This window comes from Spodoptera frugiperda, chromosome 11 (genome assembly GCF_023101765.2).
Source record: "Spodoptera frugiperda isolate SF20-4 chromosome 11, AGI-APGP_CSIRO_Sfru_2.0, whole genome shotgun sequence".
NCBI lineage: Eukaryota > Metazoa > Arthropoda > Insecta > Lepidoptera > Noctuidae > Spodoptera > Spodoptera frugiperda.
In genome coordinates, this window is record NC_064222.1 from 5,935,637 (window position 1) to 5,959,397 (window position 23,761).

General features: G+C 35.0%; 1 protein-coding gene across 8 annotated transcripts in view; it reads right to left on the minus strand.

Moving 5' to 3' along the window:
• Nucleotides 1-2,186: 2,186 nt before the first annotated feature.
• Nucleotides 2,187-23,761, minus strand: part of LOC118274860 (serine protease gd) — a 41,673-nt gene continuing 20,098 nt past the window's right edge. The window contains exons 4-11 of one of the 8 annotated variants that reach the window (XM_050696715.1): nt 22,989-23,066; nt 21,622-21,712; nt 13,913-14,017; nt 12,584-12,760; nt 8,513-8,680; nt 6,126-6,291; nt 5,114-5,146; nt 2,187-3,921 (exon numbers count right to left, since the gene is read on the minus strand). In XM_050696715.1, the coding sequence (XP_050552672.1) occupies nt 3,728-3,921; nt 5,114-5,146; nt 6,126-6,291; nt 8,513-8,680; nt 12,584-12,760; nt 13,913-14,017; nt 21,622-21,712; nt 22,989-23,066 (1,012 nt within the window). In that variant the 3' untranslated portion in view covers nt 2,187-3,727. Of the gene's footprint in view, nt 3,922-5,113; nt 5,147-6,125; nt 6,292-8,512; nt 8,681-12,583; nt 12,761-13,912; nt 14,018-21,621; nt 21,752-22,988; nt 23,067-23,761 lie in introns of all 8 variants that reach the window. The other 7 variants (XM_050696717.1, XM_050696713.1, XM_050696711.1 and 4 more) reach the window with 7 other exon arrangements.

Sequence of the window (23,761 nt, forward strand, 5' to 3'; positions counted from 1 at the left end):
TACAATAAAATTAATGATACATGCTTAATACAAAGAATAAAATTAACAATTAATAGATATAGTGCCATTTTACCCGTTGGTTGGGACGGATGGGAACGAAATCCTTATTATAAATCAAAAATAGTGTAGGTATGCAAAATAATGGCCTTGGTTGGTTGTATCTACTGCCAAAAACAAGTGACTGAGTCGCAAAGTACTGCTGAGATTTTCGAAATTATCGACAACCTACACCCAGTAGACTTCCTGCACACGATAGCATCTTCACATTAATAGTGACGAACAAAAACCATTTCTTCGATTTTCCTTAAGTTCTTTAGTTATGAGTACAGTTTATTTGCTATTATAAATTATTAAGCTTTTTAACAGTTTAATAATGTTATTATCAAGTGTGGGAGAGCCATGCTTCGGCACGAATGAGCCTGCTCGACCGGAGTGATACCACGGCTTTACAGAAAACCGACGTGAAACTACGCTTCCGATATGTGAGCGAGGTTACCGGAGGCCTAATTACCCCTCTTCCCAATCTTCCTTATCCCCGATTCCTCAACCACCCTTAAATTCCTAAACCCCAAAGCCTGACAACGCACTTGAAACGCCTTTGGTGTTTCGGGTGTCCATGAGCGGCAGCGATTTGCAACAATACATTTAATGTTACACCTAAGAATAATATTTTAATATTTACTTGTGATATAATATTAAGACCATCATTGTGAAGTTCCTAAATTATTATTTTTTTACTCTATAAGTAGACAAGAGCAAGTGGCATTTGGCTAGAGATTCCGGGTAGAGGAAAAGATTATACATATTATCTATTTCAAAGGTTGACATTTAAAAATGTAGTCTGTCTGACTTTGTACACTATTTGACTTTGTAGACTAATTGCAGAAATAAAATTACACACACACACACACAACTACACGCCTTTTATCCCCGAAGGGGTAGGCAGAGGTGCACATTACGACATGTAATGCCGCTATACAATGTACACCCACTTTTCACCATTTTTGTTATAAGTCCCATGTAATAGGGGGTGAGCCTATTGCCATATCCTGGACAGAATTCCAGACTCCGTGCTACTACTGAGAAATTTTCGAAAATCCGAAAAAAGCCCAGCAATACTTTGCCCGACCCGGGAATCGAACCCGAGACCCCTTGTTCGGCAGTCGCACTTGCGACCAATCGACCAACGAAGCAGAAATAAAATTAAATTATCAATTATTTCATTGACCATCTACGAACATCACTCTTCCAGTATCTTTCCATTTACCCTTCCTTCTTGTAAAATATTATTGAAACTGACAAAAACCTACATGCGCCTTCAAAAAAACAACTTTTAGTACCTACCTTTTCACATGCCCCGGTAACCGGTGGGGCGGCAAACGAAATAAACCGTACCAGTAGGTGTGAAAACCAATGGTCATACATAACTAAACGCTAAGGAACAAATTTAATAAGTCATTTCAATTTTGCCATACCTATTATTGGAAGCAAGTCTAACAGCTCACATATAGGATTCATACATACATAACCTCAAGCCTGTCTCCCATGCGAGTAGGCAGAGATAATGGAACGCCAATTGCTATGATTCTTACACATCTCTTTCGCTTTATCAACAGTCATCAGTAAAGACGTAGGACCCACTTAGTTTTAAGTAAAATATCCTTGGTGCTTGGCGACTGGGCTTCTCTCAGTTGTGCAGTCTATTTTTTGGCTTTAGGCTTTAGTAATTCTGTCTCCTTCATTCAACGAGGGAAGTGGAAACTATCGTTTTCTTCTCCTCTAATAATATCTTCTGATTTATTTCGTTGCGGGATCCAAGACAGTCATTCATGTCCGGAGACTTCAGTGTTCCGGTGTTTTCATGGTTGTATATTATATACTTTGTCTTATAACATTAGTGAGTATGTAGGTATGTGTGTAAGTGTGTATTCATTGGGAACTGTTCATTCAATTTGAGAACATAAAGAAGTTAAATAAACATTGACTCTACTCTGCATGACGTACGTTGTATTGATTTATTACAATCTATCTATGAATTTGCCTAGATTGCGGTAAAACCAATAAGTTTACAGAGAAAGTCGTAAATCCTTTTACGTGAGGTTAGCCTAGTATTTGGCACTAGGTGTAAGCTGTTACAAAGGAAAAATAGGAAGGGAAAAGGGGTGATATGGAAAATAAAAACATAATTGGAATGTATTGATTGTTCATAATTATTATTATCAGTCTAAATAAATACAATATTTTAATATCGAAACTACAGTATTATGCACGTTGTTGGAAATTTCATTAATTCTAATTTAAATATAGAGACAAATAGGTATTTAATAAACATTCAGTAAAATACACACACGGTTGAAACAACAGTTGTTAGTTGTAACGATTTAAAATCGACCTTCATAATGATACAATAAGGTTGCATTTCGTATGTCAAACTATGCCTTAAATATGACTACTACGAACAGATTTGATCACTAAACAATTAATTGTATTGTCATTATCGCTCTCACTAGCGCATATTAACTTTAATAACTAAAGAGTAAAGAGAGACATGTCAATAATTTCAGTAAATTGTTCTTTAATGTCTTGAATATTAATGCCATAATTGAATGTACCTAACGGTCACTGCTATTCTTATTGCGAGAATGTTTATAATTAGCACCCAAAAATACTTGAAAACTACTATTGAATTGGTCTTTTTTATCTCTTTTTGCAACGTTTCAAAGATATAGAAAGACGAACAAAAATATAAGAGAGGCGTTCAAATATTTGGGTGATAACTTTTCAAAAAAGTTAAAGACATGTATTTTTTACTGTGACAACATCGATAAATTGAGATCAAAAAGTCGTAACAACATTTACATTATATTTTATGTTTTACGTCCTTTTAAACTCCTAGTTTTACTTGCCCAAACTTAAGCTATTCTTGCCATATTCTTTAAATCTATAAATTATTCCTAACATTTCTTCTTACGTATTACCTATAAATTCGTCTGCCATTAATAAATTCAAAAAGAAATACAATAATAACCTAATACTAAAAGAAAATGGCTGCCGTTTCAAAATGGCTACGCTTTATTTACAAAGACTAACTTTGTTTAGGTTATCCCAGGAACAATTAATGATGCTGATAAATTGACGTTGATAGTGAGCAAATATTCAGGCGATATAATATAATAGGTTACAGTGTAATTTAAACACGACTTAATAATTAATTTATTTCATGAATGTCATTTAGAATGTTAAGTACACTATTTGCGCAAACATATAAACTTGCGCTAAAAATACACCCAAGTAACAAAATATGATCTTGTAGTGGTTCCGGGGTCAGGTCTATAACAGGCTAGTAAACATTTATAACCACGAGAAAGGGCCCATTTTATATGCGTACTTTTGCTAATACAACTCTCATAGCAGACTTGGCGAGAGAAAAACCACTAAGAGACAGTTAGGTACTAGTACTGGGGCCTTAGTCTGCTATTACAATTGTGTCAGAATGGTCGATCACTGAGCAGTGCGAGAGCTATGAAGGTTGTATAGCTCCGTCCCTCTCGCACTGCTCAGTGATCGACTATTCTGACACAATTGTAATAGCAGACTAAGGCCCCTGTAAGCCTGTAAACCGTGCACTACAGGAGAACTTTGTTACTTAGGCAGTAGCGCAAAACCGCATCAGAGCATAGGTCCTTTCTCTTCATAAACAAAATTAGTCTTCAACAACATTACAAGATCAAAAATCATAAGCATTCTGGTAGATCCAGGGCAAGAATTTGGCTAAATCTGTGAATATCACGTAATGCGATGGGTCGCACCGGTACTCGTTTTGTCTGGCTACCGATAAGGAGACCAGACCACGAAGGTACCAAGTGTCTCCCATCCTGAACACCATGCCGCCACCGCTGTCGCCGTTGCAGACTGAAGTACCTAGAAATGAAAAGGATGACTGAATTAGACCGGGTAATTAGGTAACATAAGTACTTCGTCCAATAATAATTGGAGGCTGTAAGGAAACAACAAAAAAATAATTAGGTTTTTGGTATCTCTGTGGTATTATGGTTATAAGATAATTGTTATTTGGTTGATTCTAAGAAGAGTTGAGTATGTTTACGATTGTACGTACTTTAGGTAGGTTTCTTAAGTACCTAAAGTATAATAAAAAGTGCAACTATACTTTTAAATTAATACTGAAATAGGAGTTTGAGTTTATCAGTTTTTTTTTCAGAAGAATTAGCCAAGAATTTTAGTCTGTCTGTCGAAATCGATTAAGCCAATACGTATAGTTAGGTTCCATCTAAACTATAACAATAAACTAAAGTTGCAAACCTAATTACCTAACTTATTGTACAATAATCATGCATATTCAGATTAAAACAATTAGAGAAGCCTTTATGTGAAAATATTTAGTCACCAATCGTTCTTTAAAGTACCTATGGTTGCATTGTTTTATACGTGCATACCTAAGTGCAACAGAATTAGTTCATTAGTCACAATTAATAGTATCTATCCACTTAAAAATTTCATGTATAGGTACCTAGAAAATTGGATAAAAATCCGGTAAATCAAATCAGAAGTCTATTGGTAGTAGGAGGCATAAGATAAGAAGAGGCGCGGTGGATGGGCAACCGGCTGCTACGCAACGTGTAGCGGGTTCGATTCCCGCACGGAGCCACTCTTTGTGTGATCCACAAATTGTTGTTTTGGGTCTGGGTGTCATGTATATGTGAATTTGTATGTTTGTAAACGCACCCACGACAGGAGAAATTCCTGGTGTCGGGCAACGGTTTAAAACAAAAGTGTTAGTTACCATGCAGCACTTTAAAAATAAATAAAAGTGCATTAGCGAAGAAGACCTTAGGAATTACTTGAGGTCATAAGGTATTGGACAAGTAGATACACATCTAGAAAGGTATTTGAACTAAGACCTAATTTTTATATTTTCTAAATTAGACAAAAGGGCAAATTAATAATTATAAGTAGGTAAATTTTACTGCAAGAAGTAAATAAAGCTACAGTTAGTTGTGCATTAAAGTAAAAGGTTTAAAAAAGCAGTAGGTGCGAGCAAGCGTGCCACCGCCAACTAGTTAGGTTATGCAATAAACTAAACAAGTAAACGTACTTTCCCTAACTCCGGTTTGCTCATTGAAGTGTCCTGGAAGCAATAAGCATTTTATTATGCTAGCGATACTACTTAGTTATGTACAATATCATTAGAAGGTTGATCTGAACATAACCATTTTGGAGATAGATATTTGTGATAACAAAAATCGGTAGTTCTTAAGGAAGATCTAGATGTAACTAAGATTTTTGCGCAGAACAATATTTGCGAAAACATACAAACTTGCCCAAACATACAAAGCAGCATAGGCCCTTTCTCTAAATACCCATATATTGCATGACTGAAGAGTGGGTATGAGAACAGTTGGCCAAAGTGTTGGGCCGAATTAAATGTATAATTAAGCGACATTGAGTATCAATTAAAGTACCTAATATGTTATTGATTGCAGTGGAAAAAGGGGTTGTAATCTCGTTGTTAAAAGTATTTGATGTTTGGAAGTGATTCTATATGTGTAGCAATAATGTGTCTGTGTTTAATGACTCTAGTTGTGTCTCTACAGACATAGGTACATATGACTGCGTGTTATGTACAATTGACAAAGTTGGCGTTCGACCATCACTCGGCGATTTTTGCGTGCACTCGGCGCGAATAACCACACGGAAAACGCCCGGTGGATAGCCAATTTGCCACAGGATTTAGTTTTAAAAGTGTACCGCACACTTTGCCGATAGTAAAGTAAGTCTCTAAAGTCTAAAGTACCTATGTTTTGATAAAGTATGCCAAAATAAGACAAGACACAGCAAGCGCAAAAGGCAAAAGGTAAGCCGGTAATTTTATGTACAAAATCCTCTAAATTGGAATCAAGCTTTCTTGGAATAGTAAGACCCCCGCGAAATGCTAGAAAAACCTGGATACAATAAGTAGATAGTATTGAGATAAAAGTAGCTTTAAAGCCGTCTGCTCCAGAAATGATACACTCACAAACAAACTTACAGATTTCACTATTGTAAATGTAAAATTCCTATAGTTAATGTCTTTTATGATATAAGAAGGTTTATAAAAATGTCAATACCTATCTTACCATCTCTGTATCCAGCGCAGTAAGTGTAATTTGAAGTGAATCGCACGAAGAATTCGCTGTACGACCTGATGCACGTCTCTTGGCTGACCACCGGCATCTCAACCAGGCTCAACTCTTCTGTAGCAACACCAGTCTCGTCGAAACCCCAGCCAACCACCTGGAAATTACGAAATTGTTTAATTAAAGAAAGTTAGTAACTAAACAAAAATGATGTACAGTGACATCTTAAATCTAGACGAAACATAATCAACGCTTTAACCATTACCCCTGGGGCCTTAGTCTGCTATTACAATTGTGTCAGAATGGTCGATCACTGAGCAGTGCGAGAGGGACGGAGCTATGAAGGTTGTATAGCTCCGTCCCTCTCGCACTGCTCAGTGATCGACCATTCTGACACAATTGTAATAGCAGATTAAGGCCCCTGATCGATTGCGCACTCTTTCGTGCGTAGTCTAATATAAGATAGTGTATTTTTTATAATAACTATCGTGAGACATACGAAATTAACTAAAAATCACGGTTTACCCACGTATTATTAATGGAGAAAAGCTCTACTAGTTCTGTGACTCGAAACGTGATGGATAGCTTATTATGAAAATTATAGGTGAGCAAGATTTGGTCCAAGCGACATAAACTTTGTTTACTGATTAGTTTCCATAGTAGGTATACGTAAGAAGGTACTTATTTGATTGCTGCGTGAGATTTTATACAATAATAAATGCCTAAAATTAATACTAAAAACATCTTAATCAAATAATCAAATAACGCTACATAGAGCGTTAACAACTTACGCTAAGCTAAAACAAAGAGAAATTTTACCTCTCTAGATACTTAGATACTATTTAGAATACGAGATTATATTTCAGTCTACTAATTACGTAGGTAATTAATTTACATAAAAAATATTAACTCGTTTTACATATTCTACTAATCTTACACAAATTAGGTTTTACGTCGAAAGTTAAACGGTTCACCTTTACAAGTCGAGGATTACGAAACGAATCCATGTTAATACTTCCCCTCTCCCTAAAACCCGTTTTAGGTTTTCGTAAAACCTTCATATAAGGATATACTTAATTAAGTTTATTAAATATGTAAGTAGGTGAGGCGTATTAGGTATGGTAATACCCTTTTTGTGAGCATATTTTATAATGTTCGGTCTTTTTTTTTAAGTGGGAGTTACGTTTTGTTTTTGTTATTAGCATTTTGATAACATGTAGGTAGATATCACGTCTATTATCTATTAGGTTTTTATGGTATAAGCCGTTAAACGAGCAGTCGGATCACCTGATGTTAAGCAATCGGCGCCGCCCATGGACACCCGAAACACCAGAGGCGTTACAAGTGCGTTGACAGCTTTTTGCGGGTTAGGTATATTAGAGGAATCAAAGCCAATCTTTGATTCCCCTACAACTCTTAAATAGGCCTCCGGTAACCTCAGTCACACATCGAAACACAACGTAAGCGTTGTTTCACGCCAATTTTCTGTAAAACCTTGGTATGACAGTGTTCGAGCCGGCCCATTCGTGATGAAGCATGGCTTTTCCACTCTTAGAAAGGTAATAGACAGGTGACAGGTGAAGATATACCCGAGACTTTATCGAATATCGCATTGTAACGCTAACAATTCAGTAATTGAGTTCAAAAATCACTATTATTCACGCCCCTATTATTTTGACAATTTGCAAAGTGTCAAAATAACAATTATTTGCCCGTCTGTGCACTCGCAGCTAATTAAGAGAAAGTGCTAATTGACTGTTCGCCAGTAAAGCGTCGGATAATTACGGTATTCGACAAAACTGCAGCTGCAGCGAGTTTCCAGGCAGAATGGACGCTGCCTTTGCCCGCTTCCATCCATAAAGTTGCTAATTGACCGCTCGAACCATAGATCTGTTTTCTGTCCGACTTTACTAATCTGTGGCTCAGGTTTGGCGCAATTTGTACGCTATTTAATCTGTTTGAAAACTTTTAGTTGGTAGATACTTCATAATAACTGTACTTAATGGTAACTAGGCATATAACCTATCTACATAATTATGTAATCAGATTCTAAACTATCTAATAACTATGACTTTTTCTTCTCCTCTGATAATATCTTCTGAATTATATCATTGCGGGATCATCCAAGACCGTCATTCATTTCTCTGGGACGCGCCGGAGTTCATTGTTCCGGGGTTTTCATGGTTGTATCTACTGTAGATCCTCGCTTACAGGAGTTGCAGCGATATGGGAGGATGTGGCGGGCGTGTCCCATAAAAATAAAAATAGTATACAATGTGATAGGGGTGGGACTTCTAACCCGTTAAGGCTGAGTACTATATCTAATTTTATCGACAAAAAAACACAATATGGGGGGTTTCACATTGTATAACACTTACCGAACCCTTCTTCCCGATGACATTATTCAAAGACGTGTCGGAGTCTGGCCACAGACAGGCGGGTCTGACCCAGTCGCTGTACACGACCGGCTCCCGAAGCTCCAATATGGCAGCATCGCGGCTGAATGTGGTAGCGTTGTAATCTGGATGAACTATTATGTTCCCGACCTGGAAAAATAGATAATTAATTGAGACTTTTCCTCTCTCATACTAATCTTAAAATTTGCTGTGCCCTACAGGGTCCGTAATTGTGACTTAATATTGTATTTCTATCACCTGTGTACATTATGGATGCAATAGACCCGTACTAGACTTTCCCTAGTATTTGAATACTAGGGAAAGTCATTAGTAGTACGGGTTTTCTCTTGTGTCGATTGTAAATGACCAATATTCCACTTCAGACTGAAGTCCAGAACAAGATCACCCAAATCAGTAGTTGTTAGATGTTCTATGAACGGTCGTCATGAATGCTACTGCATCATTAACCGGTTAAGCTATCAAAATGTTTTTTTTTTAAAGTATTAAGAGAGCAAATCTATTCTGATTAGCTAGACTACTTCCTTGGTCAAGTGGTCGCAAGTGCGACTGCCGGACAATGGCTCTCGGGTTCGATTCCCGGGCTAGGCAAAATATTACTGGGCTTTTTTCGGTTTTTCGAAAATTTCTCAGTAGTAGCACGGAGTCTGGAATTATTCGGAGTATATTAGACACAAACGGGGAAAAGTGGGTGTATTGAGCCAATATGGCCCAATACACAGAGTTCCGTGTTACTACATCCTACTGAGAAATTTCCAAAAAACCGAAAAAGACCCCGATTATATCTTCTTTTAGGGCTTACGGACAAACAACCATTATTTCATGATATCACAGATTCTAGTAATAAATATTCAAGTCAGGGGTTGCATAAACAGGGGCATGATACAACCGGGTCAGTAATTGGCAGTAATGTGGCCGTAACATGACATTCCCTGTCCGTGCGGACTGCACCCATTTGTCTCTTAATGTCTACCATTAAGGTTTATATTTGTTAGTCCTTTTTTTAAAGCGTTTTCTTTAATTTATGTTTTGTTGTGTATATTCCTGAAGTAATTAGGTTTATTTTGCTTGTTAGAAACTTTTGTTGTTTGTAGATATAAATAATACGTAAGTCTTAAGCTTCCTAATTTTAGCATAATGCTTTTTAATCCTCGACGAGATAGGCAGAGAAAGATTACATGCTATTATGAGAAATTTTCGAAATTTTAAGGATACCAGTATCTAATACCTTTTTTTATGGTATAAGCCTGTGAACGAGTTGACGGATCACCTGATGGTAAGCAATCGCCGCCACCCATCACCAGAAACAGCAGAGGTTAGGGATTTAAGGATTGATGGGGAATTGCAGATTGGGAATGGGGGCAATTGGGCTATCAGTATCTTCACTCACACAACGAAACACAATGCAAGCGTTGTTTCACGGTGGTTTTCTGTGAGGCCAGCCCATTCGTGCCTAAGAATGGGTCTTCCGCACAATTTTTTTAAAATCTCAATTTTATATTAACGACTTGACTTTTAACTCCGACTTCGTATTTACTAGTTTAGATATATTACCGGGTTATTTCAGGAATCCCAAAGCAATTCTAAACGGCATTATCACCTCTACCCGCAATAGTGTTAATCACCGTCAATAATTTATGCGCCCAAACCTATTCAAGGGGTAAGGTACCGCCGAAATCGATCAGTTGTAAATTTAGCAATAGACAGTAGATGGGTACCCCTTAGTCAGCAGTTAATTAATCTTATGGATTTAATCCTGTTTTGTAATTCGTGGCCTTAACAAACAAAGGAGGTATTAATCTATTTCCTTACAAATGTTGATGGAACTCCATGGTTGAAATGACGGGACATATTTTAAAATTGGAATCCTAATGTCAAAATGTGGCGCCATTTTTATTATATAGGTTTGCGTTCCCAAGCATACGAATGAAGGGATTAGGATAGACAGACTATGTCCCTTTGTATGCTTAAATCTTTAAAACTACGCAGCGGATTTTGATGCGGTTTTTTCAATAGATAGAGTGATTCAAGAGGAAGGTTTATATGTATAATACATGCATAATATAACACTATTGCACCTATCCAAAGCTCACTAGTTAAGTATGTATATCTATATATTAATACGTGATGCAAAAACTTTCGGAACCTTTTTACGAAAATTGCGCGGACGTAGGAGCATAAAATTTGGTACACTTATAGTTTATGTGTAGGAGAAGTGAAAAATGTTAATATTTTTCAAAAATAATGCTTATAAAGTATATTTAATCAATGAATAAAACATTACACACACTACCATGCATAGCATCGTATTTGACAAAACGTCAAAGTTAATAGACATTGCGATGATATTCTCACGTCTCATATGAAAAGAGGTTTCTCATTGAAGGAGGTTTGGTTATTCATGATCCGCCGGGAATATATTAATTTGAATTTCACAAAACTAATAGCAATTTGTTACTTAAATAAAAATTATCCTTGAACGTATGGAAAGTGGTATTGTAAATTAAAGCGTTTATGGTCGAATTTCGACCAGTAGGCGACCACTAGTTTTTATAGTTACTATAAAATAAAATAAAGTAGTCACAGGTTAGATGACTGCAAAACGTGATATTTTTATTAAAGATATTGTTTTTATTTTTGATCAAAGTCTGCACGTGTACGACTTGCAGCAAATGCAAATTAATTGCCTTAACCTTTAAAAAGCTTTAGGCAAAGTAGGTACACAACTTTATTCTACAAAATAAAAAAAAAGTAGTAACAGGTTAGATGACTAATTTTTATTTTAATGTCCGTCTTGTAGATTATTTTAATAATATTAGTCACGTTTTTTTTTAATTTTCTTACGGAAACAAATACTTTTGAAGATATAATTATCGATTTGAAATATCGCGTGACGTCAGTTCTTGGTTATACATTTTATACGTAGAAATGACGTTCTTGCTCACACTCTTAAACTTTGATTCGTTTTATCTAAGTATTGTTATTTTGTTATCTTATATGACAAAATAAAAGAATACGTGTCTAATATCTTTTCATTATCTAACTGACGGACTAAATAGTTTTTTAATTTTCATACCCCGTCATCTTAATTATTAAGTAATTAAAACCTTTTAAGGGTTTATGGACGTAACTTTAAGAAAATCAGCTTATACTTATTCAACGAAAAAGTAATAATGAAATTAACTAAGTAACTAATGAAATTATTTGATAACCACTTTAGTACGTAATAAAAAGCGGTTTTAATTATGAAATTGTCACAGAGAAGGAAACGAGAAGCGAGTACTACAGTTCTATAGCTATGGACTTTCTCAAGTGGTTTAATATGAACAAATAAAAACTATAAATGTGGAGAACTGGGAGTTTCGAGAGCTCATTAGCGAGGCATAGAAGTTTTGTAGTCGGAGCAGAGTTTAAAGATCAAAATTAAATAGAGTTTAAGAAGAACTTGGCTAAATAGTCGAGTGATTGTATATGTACTTGGGATATGTAAAAGTCTGATTGTTTATTTTTAAACCGTAATGCTGGCACTTTGGACTCTAGCCTTGTTCGTTATGTAGGTACATATGTTACGAAGGATATGCTGAGCTAAGCTGTGAAACTCAGGTGACCGTTTCCACTGATACGAAGCTATGTAGCTGTGCAAGGACTTTTGCGCGTTTTTCGAGTAAACGATGTATCTATAGTAGGGTAACCATCCATAGCAAGCCACTTTCCATATACCCGAAATTAGCTGAGTTAGTCGCTACAGTGCTATGCTATGTGTACCAATGATGAATATGATGCATGTAAAGTATTAATAGGCATCTATATCTCTGACAACCCCATCGGAGAATCGTGAATCCCGAATTTCTAATTGTATTTTTTATAGAAAAGCTCAGGTTTCCTCAAAACGTAATATTGGTACTTGCCGATGGTAGGTTTCGAACCCGCAAACTTGTGCATGAGAAGCGGAGCCTTAAACGGGCCATCACGACATCACGCCTTGGACGACCACGATCAATTACCTACATAATTAAACATAATACTCGTACTTACAAATCTAATCTGGACGCCATCGACGGAGGTCCTGAGGTTATGTTTCCCCAGGTAGACGGTCAGGGTGTTGCGATCGACAATCAGTTGTGACGACTTCTTGGTGACGCAGTGCGCAGCCGTGATCACGTGTCTGTGGCTCACCAGGGTGCCTCCGCAGATGTACTTGTTGTCCACCGTCTGGAAGACAGGAGTTAGAAGTATTAAACTGTTATTTGTAATTTTATATAATGTTACCTTAATGACGTGTGATTTATTATGTATGTATCCATACATAATATGATACATCTTGGTACATAATTATAAGAAGTACTAACTTTCAGCGCCGACTTTGTCTACGATGAATATGTTCTACATAGTTCTAATATTACTATAAGAAAACATTTGTGTTTTTGTATGTATGTATGTTTGTAATATTTTCACACAAAAACTGCTGAACCTATTTCAAAACTTCTTTCATGAAAAAAGCTTTTTTAACGTTGCCTCACACTAGGATTTTCTCCTGTGTCGTGGGTGCGTTTACAAACATACAAGTTCACACCCAGACCCGGAACAACAATCTGTGGATCACACAAACAGTTGTTCCGTGCGGGAATCGAACCCGCGACACGTTGCACGGCAACCAGTTACCCAGCCACCGCTACAACCGTGCAGTCAAAAAAAAGTTTCTAAACTGACATGGTCACTAACACTAGTATTGGAACTTGAAACGGGATATTTACTATGTTTTTCTATTTCTATGAGTTTCCGATATTTCGGCACTGTTGCAAGCGCCATGATCACGGATGAACAGAAATAGAAAAACATGGTAAATATCCCGTTTCAAGTTCCAATACTAGGAGTTAGTGGTGTTATGAAGGAATACATATAGTTTTGGATGTTTAGTTCACGTGAAATGTTAAATAACAGGTGAGTCATTAAAATTCGGTTCTATTTGGTCTTTTAATTACATTATTCTGTGAATCGAATCAATTTAATTTTGGGGATATTTTTCCGTTTTTTGAATTCTTGAGAATTTTCCTGTTTAAGCGCACTACAGGTTAAATATTGAGGATTTAAGGCTAAATTAATTGGATAATAGGAAAATCTGGCGACCACTTTTTTAGGCAATAGTTTGAACTTTACATTGTTAGTCATCAATAATTCAAAAGGTTTAACTGTCGTACTCAGAGACATTTAGTGATTACTTAAACTATTCCTTAGTAGCAATTTTGTTCAGAAAATGGTTAAGGACTGGGTTAAGTGACCATTCTTAAAAGACTCTGAGTACGGCAGTAGGGCCCAATACCTATTTATTGCCGAAACAATTACCTATTTATAAATTATTCTTACCTGAGTTTGGTACAGTGCTATCTGCCACGGCCACTGTCCCTCCAAAGTTGGTGTCCCATTCACCACCAGTGGGATTGGGTTCAACACCACCTTACCACACTGAGCCTGTCAATTTAAAACAATATTATAACCACATCGTCTGACATTTTAGTTAAATATTAGTAATTGTCGTAGGTGTTCTACAAAGTGCACTGTTACATTTTGTGGTTGATTTTTCTCGAGAAAATTGTGGTTGGTTTTGTAGCACGATGAAGAAAAATGATTAAGAGTGTTGATTTAGGTACTTTTAAAGTAATCTGGTTTAGGTATTGTATATTGATACTTTGCCATCATTACGACTAATTAAATGACTTATTTAATCTTTAATGCATTCCAATATTATCGAACTATACAATACATGACATTCTCTACCAGCCAACTTTAGGATTATTAAGCTTATTTATTATTTATATAGAAAAAGATGTATTGAAAAATGATCAATTTTTACAAAACGATTTTGAATGATCCGTTTTAATAGATACTTATAGTTATTATAATTTATTAAGTAGTGCTGACAAATAATAAGCCTTAAGTAATTTATAATCTATACCAATATAATATCGCAATTCAGATATATTTAACCGAAACATAATCATTAATTAATCACGACATCATTTCCACAATTTTGTGGTTTTAGGAACCACCTAGCGCATCTAGATTGGCTCAATAACATTAATAGCCAAATAATTTTCCAGGAACATATTGGAATATGATTTATTGACACGATAAGCACATTTTAACCACACTGACCATATCAAACATATTGAAAACGTTATCAACCACAAAATGATCAAATTAATTTGAAAACTTGTTATAAAACTGGTCCAAGTTATTAATAAGTTAATTTATTGTAGGAAATTATTACATATTATTAATTTATAACAGGTATTTGTTACTCAGATAAAGTGGACGTACTTACGCAACACAGAACCAACCCACACGATGACAGTTTTGAGAAAAAGCAATTTTTGTCTAAATTTTGTATACATTAAAATTGTATGTAATTTTGGATAAAGTTTATATACAATATTGTACCAAATAGTTTATACTATGTCTACAAAGCTAATATTGATAAAAATAATAAGTATTTTAAATAATAATCAAAGAAATCTTTGATGGTTCCTTATTGAAAAACTATGAAAAACTATCTGTGTGTGGGTTGGTTCTTTGTTAATTTATTATCATGGTATAAATTTATAATAAAAAATGAAAAACCCCATTTTTTTCAATGTATTCATTTATTATTTTAACATAAAACCATTTTAACCATTGAACTAACACACACACAGATAGTTTTTCAATAAGGAACCATCGAAGTTTTCTTCGATTAGATATTATTTAAAATACTAATTATTTTCATCAATATTAGCTTTATATACACAGAATAAACTATTTGGTACAATATTGTAAATAAACTTAATCCAAAATTACATTCAATTTTACTGTATACAAAATTTTTCAGGATTGTTGGGTGACTATGGGATATGGATCTTGTTAGTTTATTGAATAATTGCGGTTAATTACCAAATTGTTGGTTGGTATCTTTGTCATAGAATTGTTTTGTTCTGTCAAAGTTGTCAGATCATTTTGATCTTTACAGGGTCGATAGAAGAGTTATTTTTGAAACTTTCTGTGTCCTTATCTTGATTTTGACAATGGTGTGGATTGGTTCCTTGTTGCATAAGTACGTCCAAGTAGAAATGTCATTGTAACACCGATACCGAGTTTGGTTAAATAAGAATCGTGTGTGCTTTTAATCTAAGTACAGAATAGGGATGATGACGGGTATCTATTTAGGCCGTCAGTTAGGTAGGTAATAAAGATATTAGACACGTATTTTTTCATTTTGTCATATAAGATAATAGTACTTAGATAAAACGAATCAAAGTTGAAGCGTAGGAGCAAATACGTCACTTCTACGAATAAAATGTAGCTAGAAGTGACGTCACGCAATATTTCAAGTTGATATAGCCTCGAAAATATTTAATTCCGTAAGAAAATAAAAAATACGTGTCTAATATTTTGAAATACAAGACGGATATTAAAATAAATATTAATCATCTACCCTATTATAGACCTAGCAAAACTCCAGTTTTACTTATACTTTATGCGTTCGGCACTCTGGTTGGTTGGTCAATTCGAGCCGGCCATTATCCTCCTGAGCACTGAAGTTCTAAATTAAGGACAACCAAAAAAATAAAATATTTTACCGAAGTGCACCAGTTTAGCATCAAGTTTTTTTCGTGAAACGAAACGTTGTAATTTTTAGTTAATAATTATAATTTTAATTTTAATTATAATTTTATTTTTTCTTGTGTCTATCTATAAGATATCATGTTGTAAAAATCAAATCAATAAACGAAAATATCATACCCTCGGACTCAGGAGGATAAGAGCGCCGAAGGCGCTCTCGTTTTGATTACTTTTAACGTGAAGCAAATTCGTACTAAGGGTACTTGTTCTGAGTCAATTTGAACTTAAAGTGAATGACCTTCACAGCTGTGTTCAAACCATTAGGAATCCTAGTAAAGTTGTGAGGAGGCCAAAACTGTTTTTGATTTTAATACATAGATATGTATTTATTTTCTAAACAATACTATTGTCTGTGCTATTGTTTTTACTTAGTATTTTAAGCTGATTTATTACAAACACTGCAAGGGTCATATAGGATCTTGCTTACCATTTTTATTGAAGTAATCTACTGTATTATAGGTAAATGGATTTGAAGATTAGTTAGGTATAACATATTTATTTCTATTAGAAAGATTAATAGAAAAAAGGTACTATGAATTACGATAGTTTTTCTAATAGAATAGGAAATTAAAAGAAATATAACATAGTTGAATTAGTCAGAGATTCTACAATATGTGTTATAGTTATGTGTCTAGTCTACATATAGGTGTTCTACTTTCTACTAGTGCATATAAAATATAAGAAAACAGATTTCTTATCTCAAATAACGGGCTGTAAACAACGGCTGAAAATGTAAACTTTATTTATTATTATTATATTTTTTAAGTCGGGAAAATCATCCAATGACTTCTCCCACTCTTGGGCGCGGCGAGAGGAAATTTAAAACTGTTACTGACTAAAAACCACCCCGTTCCTACTCCTGCTTTTCGAGCCGGAGCCCCGGTAACCCGCTAGGTAGTCCGCAGTTCCGGGTTTTATTATTATACTAGGTATATTATTAATTGTTGTCTTCTTAATGTAAAGCTTTTCTCCATTAATGTACGTTATAGTTATTATAAAAATTATGCTTTTTCTACATACATAAGTCATTACATGCTCTGAAAGTTACACTTTTTGAATAAAATTTGGTAAATCTACTTAGTTATATAAGCACCATATTCATACACTCAAATACTTATATTCTTTCGTATTTCCTACTGGTGATTACTTTATTCTTCTTTAGGGAAGAAGACTTATTTTTTCTTATTTATAGACTATCTAAGGAAGTTGTGTAAAAGTTGTTGTAATACTTATTTGAGGAGTTCGGTAAATATATCGTAATGAGTTTCTTGTCGTTAGGTGCTTGCTATATAAGTTAGATACTAGCTTCTGCTAGCGGGTTCGTCTGCAACCTAGTATCTAGAGCTTTGCATGATTTTTAGGTAATTTAGACAGACAGACAGATTACCTTATGCTAATTAACTCAAGCACACATTAGAAGTAAGACAAGCATCATTGATTCCAGAAAAAATACAAATTCTCTTAGAACCAATCTTTCAAACCACACAAACGATAGTTCAAAACTAGTTCACTGGTCAAGAAGTCGCTCAACGAGATCAAGTTTATGAACTTAAAACAATGCAAATAGTAAACAACAACCTATACTTTATACTAGGATAGCAAAAACTTGTAACGACCTGTTTCAAGATACACACATACTTAGACGATTATTTGCGGCGGTTGACTGACTCCGTGCTAAGTAATTTGCGCACGACACATCAAGTTATACATAACCAGTTTACTATGAACTCGCTTTGTATGATCTGTGTACGCATTCAAGGGTCAGTTTATACTGGTACTTATAGTTGGATGTGTTGATGCACTCCACGTCAAGTTAAACAGAACCAGTTTACCAATGTCTCGCTTTGTATGATCTTTCTATAGATTCAAGGGTCAGTTTATACTGGAATAATACGCTACACATCAAGTTAAACATATCCAGTTACTATGAACTCGCTTTGTATGATTTTTGTACGCATTCAAGGGTCAGATTATACTGGAAATTTATAGCTGGATGTCTAGTCGTATATATCTATTAAGGTATTAAGGTAGGTTAATTTGAAATGGTTAACTAACTCGTTTCTTAGGATACACCTGCTTTATAAGACCTGTCCTGTACTACTACTTACCTACCCCTACGGGTAGGTAAGGATATAAAATTTCAAGTTAGGTACTCAAGTTTCGACGAGTTACTGATGATACCTATTTTGAAGATTTGGTAAAAATTAGAAGAAATGTTTTAAAGTTCGTGAATGAATTTAACTTTGGTTTTAGTAACAGATGTTATATTTCTTTTATAGTTATTTGATATAATAGGTTTTTTTATAGTGTTAGGTAAACCGTTAAACGAGCAGACGGATCACCTGATAGTAAGCAATCGTCGCCTCCCAGGGACACCCGAAACACCAGAGGCGTTACGAAGCCGGCAACGAAGTGCGTTGCCCTTTTGGGGGTTAGGACTTTAAGGGTTGTTGGGAAATCGGGGATTGGGAACATTGTGAAGGGGGAAGGATTAATTGCCTCCGATAACCTCACTCACACAACGAAACACAACAAAAACGTTTGTTTGTGTGTTGTTTCACGTCGGTTTTTACGTGAGGCCGTGGTATCACTCCGGTCGAGCCGGCCCATTCGTGCCGAAGCATTACTTTCCCATACTAATCAATGCTCTACTCTAAGATTTTCTCCTTTATCAGAGCGATGATGGGTGCGTTTACAAACACAAATTCACAAATGCATCACACCTAAAGCAGAGCATTTGTGTTTCAAACAAAAACTGGTCCGTCCTGTTAGTAGTCGGTAACCGAGCAGCCAATAAGCAGAACCCTTTATTTTCTAGTCTTAATCATAGGTACAAGTCTTATAAGTTCCCCAAAGCAAAACAATACTTATATCCTTGACAACTTTCACAGTAAACTGAATCCAAAAAACACATAACTAGAATTCAAATTACATAGCTTTAACAATGCGGATACGACTTATATTTATTTACACAAACAAACAAATTAAAGTTTTTTTTTTTTATTTATAAAGCTTTCGTTGCGAGAAAGTGGCGAAGGCCGAATAACTAGTTAAGAATTATTTTTGTACAAGCATATAAGCTAAAAAAGGGGTTTTTTTAGCCATACCCGGATATAAGTATTGCGGCTAAATATAAGTACCTCGACTAAATAATATTACGGCTTTGTTTATAAAACCGGTTTTAATACTTATGATCGGAGTTTAAAATAAAAAAGAAAATAAGACATGTGTTGATCTCAATGTCCTTTAATTGGTGTACCTAACTAAATACGTAATGTGAACTCTATAATAATATGTTACCTTTTTATATGTATGTGTTTGTATACATATTTTTAGAATCAATTTTTCCTTATATTATAACAGAAAAGGGTTATAATGACTTTCTTGTATTTTTAGTTTTGTTTTGTTAGACACTGCCTATGTTATGAATACCTGATGGTAAGCTATCGCCGCTCAAGAACACTTGAAACATCAGAGGCGTTTTAAATGCGTTGACGGCCTTTTGGGGGTTAGAAATTTTAGGGTTCTTGGGGGATCGGGGATTGGGAAAGGGGGGGGGGGTAATTGAGCCTATATTTAGTTTAGTGATCGCAAGGGCGATTACTAATTAAGGCACTTGTGTGCTAATAGGTATGACGACGGGATACGAAAATTAAATACGGTATATCTTTAGTCAGTCGATTAGGTTATAAAAAAATATTAGACAAGTATCTTTTATTTTGTTATATTATAAGATCAAAGATTAAAGTGGGAGCAAATACGTCAATACGTATAAAGCATACCTCGAATTGACGTCACGCGATATTTTAAATCAAAGTATTTGTTTCAGTAAGAAACTAAAAAATACGTGTCTAATATTTTAAAATAATCTGCAAGACTTTAAAATAACCCTATTCTCGGTTGATTAAATATTTTTTTTATATGCTGTGAAACTATTGTGACCATTTCCACTGACACTAAGCTATACAGCTGTGCGAGTATGCAATGTATCGATAGTAGGAAAGCCATCCATAGCACGCATCTTTCCATATAAAAAACATAGCTTAGCTGAGTCCGTTTCCACCAGTGCTAATCTATGTGTACCAATTAATATGATTGGTGGAAGCCAAACGCATCCACAGCAACGTGACATGGCATACCCCTGGTGGAAAATAAGGCTAATGCAGGACTTGTGAAAAATTGGTGTTACTTACATGTAAATAATTATTTATTTATTAAAAGGTCCATGTCAAAATTTATAACCTAGTGTACAGTCCAACAAAACTATATATCTAGTTTGTCTGTCGGATCAATAAAAATTATGTACCTATTGTCCGTAAAAGGCTCGAAATGCGTGTATATCTGTCTTGTTACTGTAGATTTTTTTACCATACATTTAGTTTTTTAGTTTTGTTTACTTGGGATCTTGTATGTTTTTATTTCTATACATATATATCAAATTATCTACATCTGTTTTTGTCCATAGAATAATTGTTTGATTGATGTTTTTATATTCTTGCGGTTAGAAATTGTTAATGGTAATCGAATATTTTGCGCAGTTATTTTTTTAAGATATCAATATTCTTGATTGATTTGTCGATGATGAATGATTGTAGTGATGAGATAAAATGATTTTTAATCGATTATACATATCTACCTTTTATTTATAAACCTCAAATGTGTTCGTTTCGTTTCTGTCTAAGTTGAGATATTTATATTTATCTCAAATGTGTATTTGTATTGTAATCCTTTTCACATGCATAACTGTGAATAGCGGACTTCATGCCGGTTCATGCGGCATTCTCTGACAGTCAACTGCGAAGCTGGAATACAATCTCAAAAGATTTTCCGAATTGATAAATAATATGTATATTACATTCCTACATATACTATAGAATAAATATATTAAGTTTTTAACAGCCAATAGAAAACTGATGAAGGCTAATCCTCCACTAACGTACATATGTAGGTCACCGGTGACCACCACGGCGTTCAATGTGTTGTGAATGCGTTCAGTGTTAATACAATATCCTTTTAATTTTTTCTTGTTCCTCTATCTTATTTTGGCAAAGTAATGGTGCTTATTTAAAAACATTGAGTTTACGTTTCAATTCATAAATATACTAAATGTATTATTCAGTTTGAAACATTATATGTAAAGATAAACGTTATTAATTAATCGCAAATACAAACATAGCTTCTCTTTTTTTAAATTTACTAACGGTCAGACACGTTTAATGAACGAAACTCATATAAACACTCTCTAAAGGTACGCGTCCACAGGCCCGCACCGCATCAGCAATGCCAACATGCGATGCGTACTAATGACGTCATACGGAATGCATACGATGCGGGCCTATGGACGCTTGCCTTAAGCCGCACAAATATCAGAAATCTGTTCAGGAAAGAAGGACAGTAGAAGAAGTAGAAGAGCTCACCTGTCCCCCAGGGGTTTTAGTGTTAGTTTTGTCAGGAGCCGGCAGTACTATGACGGCGGGACCGTCCCAGTACTCAGTGTCCCGGGGCGGACTACTGGAAAAAAAACAAGAGACACTTTCGCATTTTTTCCTGAAAAAAGTAAGCAAATTGAGTTAGTAAGCAAGATTAGTAGATTAGACATAATAAGATTTATAATAATAATAAAAAATAAGTGTTTGACGAGGTTGCTCGACTAGTTTCGAGACAATGTGGGGGCTCATATTCATAAGTAGCTTTGTACGACGCTTTTGCGTCATGTTGACGTGTATCTTTATTTTTTTTATTCATATAATTCTCCATGGACTCTTGGTCCGTATCCTTGACATATTTTTTTTTGTCGAAGTGTATCGAGTTACCTCGTCAAACAGTGACGTATAATTTAAAAGTAAATTAGTTTGAATTAGTTGTTGCTTGAATCAGTATTTTTATGTTATCAAACAAAGTCTAGTCTAGATGGTGTGACTAACACAACACTCGTAGGTAACTCAAAAACGGCTGGATTGGTTTTCATGGTGTTCAATAGTTTCAATTTCAATTAGAAAGAGAAATTTCCTATATTTTTTGAGAGAGAAATTTCCTATAAATTTTGTAAGAAATTTATTCATTTTGAAGGATTGAAGTACTATTTTATCTCATTGTCGCCAAAAAGAATACCTAGTTTATGTTATGTTTACTCGTACGTACGTAGTGTAGAAAATTAAAAGATATATGAATATAAAAATATATATCTTTTCATCAACTAATTAGCTTAAGAACTTGTCTAGGTAGGTATGTATGTCATTAGAATAGCACTCGCTTGGAAATCGAGACACTAGATAAACTCGTTTCATTTAAAAAATGTGTGATTCATAGTGTTGTTTTAAATGGTAGCATATTTTAGACAATAAATACCTGTTATTGAGAAAAATATACGTTTAATAAATTAATATTAAGTATCCTTTAATTTAAAATCAGCTTGATACTTTATTGATTTTTTTTAAAACGTTGCCCCATACTAGTATTTTCTCCTGTGTCGTGGGTGCGTTTGCAAACATACTAGTTCACATACACATCACACCCAGACTCGAACGCCTTCACGCTACACATTGCGCGGCACCCGGTTGCCCAGCCACCGTGCCAACCGTGCAGTCGAAAATAAAACCCTAATGAAAATTGGTGCAGCCGTTTTTGAGTTCATAATTTTTATTAAGACTGGACAAGACTTTGTTTTATAAAATGTAACAATAAAACCGAAAAAAGAGAAGTAAAAAGAGTGAGATAGTTTTTTTCGAAATTAAAAATATGATTAAGTATATTTAATAGTAAAGGCAAAAAGTTTGGTATTTACCTTACGGGTTTCCTTGTGCGTTCAGGTCTTTGTGTGGTCAGGACGTAGTTAGGCCTGTTCCGATCCTGGTCTGATGGGCTAGGCAATAAAAAATATAAGGTTAGATGATGTTTGATGTTTGAAATATATGTAAGCGTAATCTACAAATTAAATTTTCTTGTTTTTCGGAGACTTGAAAGGCCGGCAACGCACTTGTAACGCCCCAGTTGTTTCAAGTGTCCTTGGGCAGCGGCGATTGCTTACCATCAGGTCCGTCTGATCGTTTATCGGCTTGTTCCATATAAAAAAACCCTGAAAATCTCTGGTGCTATTCTTCGGTTTCCCAGAGTTTACCATAATAGATAACCCACGCTTGGCGGGTGACTTGGGAATTACATTTAGGTCATAGAAATGTTACTGGATCCTCTGTGTCAGATCGTCGTTTCAGAACTCGGTTCCAAGGCATCCTGTTGGTATGCAAATTACTTTTTCCAATTGTCATATTGCACCCTTAGAATGAAAGTGACCGAATCCAAAAACTGCAAGTTGTGGGAAATGAGCCAGAAAGTCTCAGAAAATTATATTTTGACATTTATACATCTCTTCCGTATTCCATGACATACGATTGATTTTTACTAGATTTATGGATTAGTTCTTTGGTTGTAGAGTATATTTTATAACGCCAGTTCATGATAAAATTACAGACATTTTGAGTTAAGTCATTTTCATTCTAAGGGTGCGAATTTTGCCATTGGAATGTTCGTATAATGATCACAGGTAAAATACCTATTATA